Source organism: Schistocerca piceifrons, chromosome 7 (genome assembly GCF_021461385.2).
Source record: "Schistocerca piceifrons isolate TAMUIC-IGC-003096 chromosome 7, iqSchPice1.1, whole genome shotgun sequence".
NCBI classification, from domain to species: domain Eukaryota; kingdom Metazoa; phylum Arthropoda; class Insecta; order Orthoptera; family Acrididae; genus Schistocerca; species Schistocerca piceifrons.
Genome location: NC_060144.1, coordinates 105,258,671 through 105,269,791, shown reverse-complemented (window position 1 = coordinate 105,269,791; position 11,121 = coordinate 105,258,671). Strand labels below are relative to the sequence as shown.

The 11,121-nt window shown below is 39.3% G+C and overlaps 1 protein-coding gene across 1 annotated transcript in view; it reads right to left on the bottom strand.

Moving 5' to 3' along the window:
* Positions 1 to 1,996: 1,996 nt before the first annotated feature.
* Positions 1,997 to 11,121, bottom strand: part of LOC124805480 (bromodomain-containing protein 4-like) — a 35,479-nt gene continuing 26,354 nt past the window's right edge. Inside the window, exon 2 of the mRNA XM_047266044.1 lies at positions 1,997 to 2,617. Within this exon, the coding sequence (XP_047122000.1) occupies positions 1,997 to 2,617 (621 nt within the window). The remainder of the gene's footprint in view (positions 2,618 to 11,121) is intronic.

Below are 11,121 nucleotides of genomic sequence, written 5' to 3'. Positions count from 1 at the left end.
TCATTCACTGTTATAGCTAACGGAGGCACATGAACATAGTCTTTTATAACCCTCACAAGAGAAATCACATAAAGTCAGATCCGGCGACCTTGGAGGCCAGTAATATAAGGCTGAATGATTTGGTCCAATGCGACCAATCCATCGTTCAGTAGACCTTCGATTTAAAAACTCCCAGATGACAGTGCGACAGTGCCCCATCCTGTTGCTAAATAAAGTTCAAATGGTTCAAATGGTTCAGAGCACTATGGTACTTGACTTCTGAGGTCATCAGTCCCCTAGAACTTAGATCTACATAAACCTAACTAACCAAAGACATCACACACATCCATGCCCGAGGCAGGATTCGAACGTGCGACCGTAGCGGTCTCACGGTTCCAGTCTGTAGCGCCTAGAACCGCTCGGTCACTCCGGCCGGCGCTACATGAAGTCGTTTGAATCAGTCTACAACTGTGGGAAAAGGAAGTTCTCAAGCATATCGAGATATGTGCTTCCTGTAACAGTGTTCTCGGTAGAGTAAAATGGACCATACTTTTTCCTGTGAAACTGCACAAAACACATTAAATTTTGGGCAGTCCCTTTCATGACTTACAATATCATGTGTTTGTTCCATGCCCCATATTCTCACCCTTCCATTCAAATGGAATGTTGTCTCGTCACTAAACACTAAGTGTGGAAGAAAACTGTCATCCTCCATCTTGCCAAGAACGATATTACAGAACTTCACACGTCGTTGTTTGTCACCTTCATGAAGAGCTTGCAGTAGCTGAATTTTGTATGGCTTCATGTGTAAACGTCAACGCAACACATACGCCAGACGGATATCGGTGGCATGTTGACCTGTCGAGCTACACGGCGAACGGATTTCTGCGAACTCCTTGGTGAAACTATGGCGGATGCGTTCGACGTCTTTACCAGGCACTCGGGGACGGCTCGGCGATTTGATTTTATACAAACAATCTGTTTCTTGGAATTGTCGATGCCACCGTCTAACGCTCTGTGCAGTAGCAAAACCCACACCATACCTTGTACGAACGTCAATCTGAACACAAGACGCTTTCTGTTGTCTCGACACGTTTTTACCAGGACTGAAGAGGGTGCACACTGCTGCTACCTAGTGGGAACGATGTAAAACCAAACTGAGAGTTTGATCTTTCCAACACTACTTTGTTCACGCACGTATCTCAAATAACATAATATTTAATTTAAAAAAAATCAGATGACTCTTTTTGATACACTCTGTATTTGTCCTTTCTAGTCGCCACACACTGAGCTCTGGCCCAGACCTCAGATACTTGCAGCTGGAATAGATGAACCTAGCTCGACGCTAGTAACCTGATAATAGTATGAAAGTGATACAACATTTGAATCCAGTCAGTGATTCACATTATAACAAAACTATGACAGTTTGAAACCTTTACACAGAAAAATACCAATGTTATCAATATTGTAAATAATGTAAATAAATTTGCTCAATTTTTAATCATTTATTAAATATTGATGTGTCTGTGGCACCTCGTTCACACACGAACACGACAAGTCTGGCCTGGCTGTTCTTTCCTATACTGCTCCGAATTTGTACTATGGTTATATGTGCAATTATGAGCCAGAGAACCAGGATGGCGCGGTGGGTAGTGTATATCGCTAGTGAGAAAGAGATCTGGGTTCGAATCCTGGAATTTTTACAGATTTTAATTCATTATCATGGGCTTGAGACTTGATGTGTCTCTAGAACAGTTAATTTCGTGATTAATGTGTCTTTTACTATGTGCAGCGTACCAGATCTACTTGCAGTAAATCTTCAAAGTTATGAAAATTTTACGGGTTTCCAGTGGTAAGAATATGTATCACATTTTATATGCGTGTGATGAATGCAATTTTTTCCAACCCAGCAAAATGAAGTAGTGGGAGCCTGTTAGCATGTAAGTTAATTTAAGTAAAGGGAGAAAACACATGTAGGTACACGCTCTTATGACAAATATCTGTAAATGGTCAAAGATTAGCAAATAAGTCTGCACACCTTGAGAGACGACTTGGTGCTGAAGAACTTGCCGCAATCTTCACACTTGTGTTTTGTACGCCGATCTATTGCTTCATCAGAGGCTAATACTGGAGTTTCTGGCAGTTCTTCAGGTTTCTGTGATGATTCTGGCTCGTCTGGAGCCTGCTGTAGGTGAGGGCTTGGAAGCTGCAACAACGGTGGCTGTGGCTGCTGGAGTTCCTGAAAGTGGGCTGGGAGCTTTGATGGTGATACTGGGTATGGTGGCACTGTTGCTGTGAGTGGTTGGGGGGATGGCAGGAGAGGCGGCGTCACAGGAGTGGCACAGTGGACCTGCTGTTGGAGATCACTGAGAGATGGTTGAGGTGGAGCTGGTGGTGGGGGAAGTGCCTGGTGCTGAACAGTGGGAATCCACTGGTGCTGCTGCAGCTGTTGTGCTGACATTGTGGCCTTCGACTTACAGGCCTGGCCGATGTCGTTTGTATTGCTGCTGTTGTTGTTGGTTTCTGGGCATACCATCCCGTCTGGAGATCCTATGTCCATCAGCCTCTTGACGAGAAAGCTGGTGCGGTCCTGCTCGCTCTCGCACACTGTCGGTCCCTCGGAGCCTTCACCATGCTGCTGTACATGGGAAGTCTTACATGAACAGCAGCACAAACACTGGACCTACTGCAGTGAGAACACCACATAGCACAGGTTGTTAGTCACATGTTAAAAGATGCAAATGACAGTCGGAGGAGTTAAACACTAAGCGAGACTGATTATTTACAGTCAGGCATGATGGTATTGCAGGAAAGCTAGCGTTAAAGCCTGGAAACCGAGTGGTCGTGGATAGGATCAAGAACGGTCCACGGAATTTCTCGGTATACTTTCAACCTAGTCTTCACTTTTCAGTGTGATGATCCACCACGAACGACACATGGTGCGAATTCTACGTTAACCTGTATGTCCCCTTTATCTAGTAGTATACGTGGGGTGGGTAATGGATACGCATGTCTCTGAATGGTGTCCAATTGAGAGACTTCCCGTTCAGCTACAGGAAGCTATTGTGTCACTGAATGATCAATGCATTATAAACTAGAAAGGATGTACACTAACGTCCAAAACTTGAGGGTTAATTAATTACTTGAATACATAGAACATTTTAAGCGAATCACAGTTCGGTTTCCAAAGTGGCAAAAATACAGAGTCAGCCATAGTAGAATTCACAAAAGTTGTACTTGATGCTCTTGATAAAGATGTGTGCCACAGGCATATTTTTGGGTCTTTCTAAGGCGTTTGATACAGTCGACCATAAGATTATATTAAATAAATTAGAAGCATTGGGAATAAGAGGGGTAACTAATGATTTGTATCGATCATACCTAACAGATAGGGTACAAAGAGTAGAGATAACACATACTTCAAATAGCTCTAAACATTTAGTAAAACACTTATCAGAACCAAAATACATTAATATAGGGGTTCCACAAGGTAACATATTAGGACCAATACTGTTCCTGATATACATCAATGACTTTCCCATTAGTGTTACTCATAGTGAAAAAATTCTCTTCACTGATGACTGCAATATTATAGTCATTGAGAAAACAAAGGAATCCTTGTTGAGAAAGCAAATGAAACTCTCAAGGAAGTTTATGATTGGTCAATAAGCAATAAAGTGACTTTGGGCATAAAGAAAACTAATGCCATGAATTTCAGTTTGAAGAGGAAAAATGACAATGTTAAATTAAATGTAGATGACACCTCCATAACTGTAACAAATGCAAAATTTCTAGGAATTAATATTGATTCTCAGTTGAAGTGGTGTGAACACACAAAGGTACTTGCAAACAGAATGTCATCAGCATGTTATGACCTTAGAATCCTATCATCACTGTGTAACATGCAGTGTCTTTTAGTTGCATAGTATTCATATGTAAACTGAATTCTTAGCTATGGCATGCTTTTTTGGGGAACAAATGCACAAAACATGAATGCAATTTTCAAACTCCAGAAAAGAGCCATATGAATAATAACCAAAAATACTAGTCGAGTTCATTGTAAAGATCTGCTCATAACACTAGGGATTTTAACTGCTCTGTGTGAAAACATTTACCAGTCAGTTGCACACGTCAAAAATAACATTGGTAATTACTGCACAAACAGCTCTGTCCATGACAATACAACAAGAGACTGAACTTAATTTACCAAGAAGAAATAAACATAAAACTCAAAACAGCAATTTCTGCCAAGGAATAAAACTATACAATAAATTACCAAAAGAGATTAAAGAAATTTCAAAAATATACTTATTTAAAAAGGCAGCTAAAAAGTACCTGTTATGCAATACATTTTATACATTGAAGGATTGCTTAGCTAAAACAGAATAGGGTTGGTTGGTTGGTTTGGGGGGATTAAAGGGACCAGACTGCTACGGTCATCGGTCCCTAAACAGAATAGGGATTTGATAAAAAAGTGTTATACAAATAAATAATAATAATAATAAAAACGATTATAAGATATCCAACATTACACATAACACCTTCACTTTATGTTTCTTTTCTTCTTTTTTCCTTTCTAGAAATATTTACCCCCAAGCTCTTCCTCTTTCTGAGCTCAACGTCTCACTCGTTATGGAGGGATGTTGACTCAGTTTTCGGGATAGCAAATGGGAAGTTGCGGTACAGAAAATGACCCAGAGATCACCAGTGTGTATGTGTGTGTGTGTGTGTGTGTGTGTGTGTGTGTGTGTGTGTGTGTGTGTGTGTGTGTGTCTGCGTGTGTGTATGTGTAGTGAGTGAAGTGTTTTACGAAACCATGTGTGTATAGAGTGTGCAGTGACTGATACTGAGATATGAGTGAAAAGTGTGACATTATGTTATTTAATAAGTTGTTTGTAAAAAAAAAGTATTGTATACCAGGAGTAGCTCTAATGACCGACTGTAACTAGAAGTCTGTAAATATATTTGTATACGAATAAGCTCATTTTAAATTGATCTAAATTTGTAAATACTCTGACATGTCCTATACCTTCGTTAAAAGAGATCTATGGATGAATAAAGCTACTACTGCTACTACTAGTATAGAAGTGGGATAAGCATGGGGGTAATTATGGAAAACCTACAGTCGTGAAGAGGAGCAGCACAATGTGAACTTCGAGTAGCAGCAGCCTGAACATCTTCCGACTACGGGGGGACATCCAACGCTGGAATTCAAGTCGGTCTACTCCAGTTTGGCTAGAATACGAAAAGCAATGATGGATTTTTATTTTATACTTGAGTGACTCATTGGCGTTTAATTAGACGAAATTCCGCAATCGAGTCAGAGTAACGTTGTCGATCTGCAAACTGTTATTAATGAACTTCAGGAAGAGCTTCGGCAGTTAAAAGGAGAAAGAAGTAAGCGTAACATTCCGAAAGACCTGTCAAATGATAGTTTATGCTGTACAAGTACAACTACAATACAGAATTTTTCATTATTGCCATCAGTACCAGTGGTTAGCGGGAAACCCGAAGATGAAGTGAAAGTGTTTTTTCGTAAACTTGAAGGTGCCGCCCTGTTAGGATCATGGACAGATCCCGATGAGCTAGTGGTTGCCAAATTAAGAATTCAGGGAGCAGCGGAGCCTACTTGCGTGAAATCATAAGTTTACAATGAGTTTGGAACGCTTGTTGTTGAGAGATTTAAACGTAAAAACGGGATCAGATTTTACAGACAGCAGATTTACATTTTGCGAATGCGACGAGACGAATCTATGGAGCAGTTTGTCGACCGAATTCGAAACATCAAGGCTCAAATGTAGAAGTTAGTAGAAGACGAAAATGAAAATTGCATTTAGTTGTTCGTAGCCGACCAGAGAGCCCTGAACACATTTATTCATGAGTTGTACAGAGAGGAAGTAAGTAACGCTGTTATATTGGCACGATGTAAAACGTTTCAGGACGCAGTAGAATCAACTTTTGGTTTGGTTGAAGCACTAAGACGTGCGAATGGGATGCAGAAACAAGAACGCAGAGTTTCCAACACAACAGTGCAATGCTACAGATGCGATAAGCTGGGTCACAAGCGTAAGAATTGTGAAGAGAATCTAATCTGTTATCATTGAGGGATGCAGGGTCGTGTTTCGAGAGATTGTCGCAACAAGAAGAAGGGTAATGTGAGCAACAGTCAATCTGACAGATCTTTAAACGAGTACAGGTACGTACGGGCCACCACTCTGTCCGCCCCCTCCCAGAGACAGTGATTACCGTTAGTTCCAGCGAAAATCAGTCTGAAAATGACTTTGTGATAGGTGCTGTATATCGTGGGACAAACATCAAACTACTTATTGACTCAGGAGCACAGACCTCATTAATGTCGTGTTGCACAGATAGATGGGATAAACTGAAACCGCCGCTACTGAAAGTGCGAGGGTTAAACGGAGGAAAACTATGTAACTATGGAGTTGTTAGAATTAATTCTTGGCCAAGGCCAAGATGAAGGTGAAAATAAAGATAAATACACAGCAAGGGAGCAAGTAGTTTCAAATAACGAAACGCGTTATGACGGTGTACTTGGATTTGATATCTAACGAGGCAGAGATATTTGTCGCAGAAAGGAAGATCAGACTAGGCCGTAGCAACTACAATCTACAAAATCGTTCTTCAGATGGTACTCAAGGGAGCAGCGATACTGACGTCATGTAAATGGACAGGCCAAACGATGTATCAGTTCAAATCATGCTAGTCGATGTTCAAATTGATCAGCCTCAGCAAATTCCCAAGAGAGCAGGAAAGACAATCTACACTGACGTTAAGTCAGCCCAATGCAAGGAAGGAACTTTGTTATTAACTGAGCGATCCGAGGAAAGTGAGTTACTGGATACAATGTTTTGTTATGTTGCTAGAATGTAGGTGTCGCTACAATGGTGAGACAGAATGTCGCAAAAGTCCCGGTTACAATAACGAATATGAGCAATGAGGATGTTGTTTTGCCACGAGGAACAGAAATAGCTGAAGTGTCGAGCATAAGTAAAAGTGATGCAATACAGATTCCAGATGAGGTAATAAACGCTGCAGTTATAAACACAGATTTTTGTAACAGTACCGCAAAATTACAAGGAGGAGACGAAGTTAATAACGAACTGAAGCGCAAGATTAGGAAGAAGTAGAACATTTGACAGATGATGAACAGAAGATTTTAGAGCCTGTTTTGTTGGAGTATGCAAATTTATTCCGAGAACGTGCGAATTTACCTGTCACTAATTTAGTTCAGCATCGTATTCATACAGGGAATGCAGCCCCAATCACACAGAAACTTTACCGAATACCATTTAGTCGAAGAGAGTTGGTAAAAGACATGGTTAAAGAACAATTAGAAGCCGCAATTATAAAACCAAGAGATCCTTCACACCCACCGTGGTATTCGCCTGTTGTAATTGTAAAGAAGAAATAAATTACTGGACAACCACAGTTCCGTTTTGGTGTTGATTACCGATCTTTGATTGCTGTGACCACACCCTACATTTACCCCTTACCAAATTTAGTGGTAATCTTGGATTACTTCGGCAGATCTCGAATTTTTCAGTATGTGATTTAACAAGTGGTTATCACCAGTTAACAGTGCATCCAGATGATCAAGCAAAAACTTCATTTTTAACTGCAACAGGAGTATACAAGTATCTTTGTATGCCATTTGGGCTTCGTAATGCTCCAGCTACATTTTAACGACTAATGGATTCAGTTTTACGAGGGCTCACCCCAACATAAGCACTTGTTTACCTCGATAATGTAATAATTTTTTGGTGAAAACATTAAGCAGCATACTGAGAGATTACAAGCTCTTTTGGAGCGTATAAGAAGTGCAAACCTGTCTTTGTCAATAGATAAATGTCATTTTGCACAAAGTAAGGTTAACTATCTTGGTCATGTTATAACCTGTGAAGGTGTTCGACCTGATCCAAAATTAATTGAAGATGTAAAGATGTTTCCTGAGCCACAGAATTTGAAAGAACTACAATCACTCTTGGGATTGTCAAATTTCTACAGACAATTTATGGCCAATTGTGCGAATATAGCACATCCAGTGACACAAATACTGAAGAAAGGAGCCACAGTTAATTGGTCAACAGAATGCAAAAAGGCAATGGAAGAACTTAAAACTGCTCTAACCACAGCCCCAGTGTTAGCCTATCCAGATTTCAGTTAACCTTTTATTATTTCAACAGATGCATCCACTTTTGCCATCGGTGCAATCTTGTATCAAAAAGTTGATATACATGAACATCCAGTCTGATTTGCTTCTAGACAATTAAACAAAACAGAATGTAATTATACTACTACTGAGAAGGGGCTTTGTGCTTTGGTTTTTGGTATAAAACATAATAGATGTTTCTTAACAGGAAGATATTTTACAGTTATTACAGATCATGTCACACTTAAATGGTTACTGAGCTTAAAGCATCCAAGTTCCAGATTAACAAGATGGGCATTAAGACTGAGTGAGTACCAATTTAAGGTTATTCACCGACCTGGTAAACAACATGGGAATGCTGATTCAATGACTCGAAAAGTCAATGTTTGTGTTACAATAAGTCGAGAAGAAGAGTTAAAGGCCGCTCAAGAAGAAAATCCACAATGCAAATCACAGAAAAATGATAAACATTTTGTCGAAATAGATGGATTATTGTACAAAATCACTAGTAAAGGAAACCACCTAGTTATTCCAGAAAGCTTGAAAGAACAAATCATGAGAGAACAACACGATTCTTTATAATGAGGGCGTTGCAGTAAAAAAGCCTCAAACATTAAAATAGCTCAAATGTTTTGGTGGCTGTGCCACAAAGCTGACATTTTCGAGTTTGTTTCACAATATGATTCCTGTAACACATGGAATAATGTAGGAAAAAGTAAAGCACCATTGCAAGAACTGCCAGAGACAAGTAAACCATTTGAAAGAGTAGGACTAGATGTTGTAAGACCGTTGCCTAAGGCTAAAGATGGAAACAAATACATATTGACAATGTTAGATCATTTCTCTAGATACCTTCTCATTATATCAATACCTGATTAGAGGGCTGAGACTATAGCTAAAGTTTTTGTGAAAGAATGGCTTCTGGATCACCATTGAATGTAACTAGTGATAAGGAACGAATTTTATAAGTAAATTGCTAAAAGAGACTTGAAAGCTCATGCAAATAACTCAGTTAAGGACTACACCAGCACACTCTGAAGGAAATGGAAGAGTTGAGTGAGTCCACAGAACAATTATTAAAATGGCTAGGCATTATGTGGGCAAGGAACACAACAATTGGGATGTATGTTTACCGTACTTAGTAAGTTGTCACAACGCCAAAATGCACAGATCAACTGGCCTAGGTACATATGAGATCGTCTATGGAAGAAGATTGCATTCACCTTCGGACTTTGTACGATCAACTACTGGAATCAGCAGTGAACACGTAAGGGATCTAGCATGCAAACTAAAGGAAGCATGGAGGGGAGTGAAACAGCGAAATCATCTATCCTTTCTTCAGCATGCAAGACAACACGACCGCCAAGCAGCAGTGCCACAGTACTGAGGTGGAGATGTGTGTCTGAGCAACGTGGTGTTAAGAGTCAAGTAAAAAAGTTTAAGAAGTTTCGGAAAGGTCCACATCCAATCTTGGAGGTGTTGTCGCCAGTCACTCTTAAGTTCCAACTGTCCTTTCGTTCCTTTGTCGTTCATGTCAGTCATGTAAAGCCATTTCTGAGTAGATTTCCTGTAGCATCGCAAGACGACAAGGACCGACCGAAAGGTAGACCTGCTGTTCTCAAACCCAGGAAGCGAGAATCGCGAGGTCGCAGTCTAGACTTTGAGGCTGAGGCATCGCCACGTTCCGAGCGATCCTGTTCAAGACACCCCTAAAATCTGCGCAAACGTGTGTAGTGTGTGAGAGTGCAATGCGTGTGTTTATTTTAACCATGTGCTTATGTGAATGTGATGTGAAAATTTAGTATTGAAACTATTGCACAAGTGCACAAATGCAGCTAAACCTTTTATTCCACAAGTTACCACAAGAAATTCATTTATTTTATGTTCATTGTTAACTCTAGTATTTAGAACTAATTAACCATGCCCATTTTTATTCTAATGTTTGCTATGATACCATATTCTACTAATGCTGTAGTAATAGTACCATAGAGTACAGGTGTTTTGTTTGAACCACCATCAGACATGGTAATTTCAACAAGTAATGAAAAACTTGTACTCAAATACAATCCGAATGAAATCCAGCAACAGTTCAATTCTGTAAAGAAGCAAATTGATCCAATTCGTTCTGTTAGGGGTAATGATACAATTTTGGAAATGGCTACATCTTGGTATAATAACTGGATCACAACCAAAATGCAGGTAGAGTCTACATTTGCTAATTATGATATGAGATTTGCTATTTTTTAAAGCATTTGCCATCCAAAACTTTAATTAGGTGTAAACATGCCTGGTTTGATTTTGGAGGGAGTATCCTTCATACTGTATTTGGTACTTTAACTAGTCGATATCTACAGGAAGTGAAAGGTAAAATATTAGCTCTTGAACAACAGTCCGGTACAAATTCAACAAACCTCTCTAATGAAATTATCGTATTAAACAATATGCAAAGAACCATTACTAACCACACAGTTTTCATTGAACAGATTGTAAAGCAATTTTTCTCGCATTTCCATGTAATTCGTAATGAAATGAACGCAAATATCCAAAAATTATTCCAACGATTAAATGCTGTGAGTGAACACTTAAACACTCTTTTGTTAAGGATTACTGATAGTTTATCAAATGCTAGATTTGATGCCTTAACTTAAGAACAGCGTTAGAAAGTAGTTAAAATGATTTTTTGAGCAGTGTACTACTAAATCCAGAACAATTTTTACATATCCTATTTTCAGCTGAACGAAAGCTAGATGTAACATATACTATGATCTACCCTGTTAACTCTTACAATTTGTATGCTTACTACAAGTTAACCACCACACACTCTTTATTAATTGAAGATGAATTAACTGTTATTGTTTCTATACTCATTTCTAGATCAAAGCATAATTTTGAAATATATAAGATTTATACTTACCTTGTGAAATGAAGACAGGCAGGTTTTCATTTAAAGTACTGTACTAAATGATTATCTA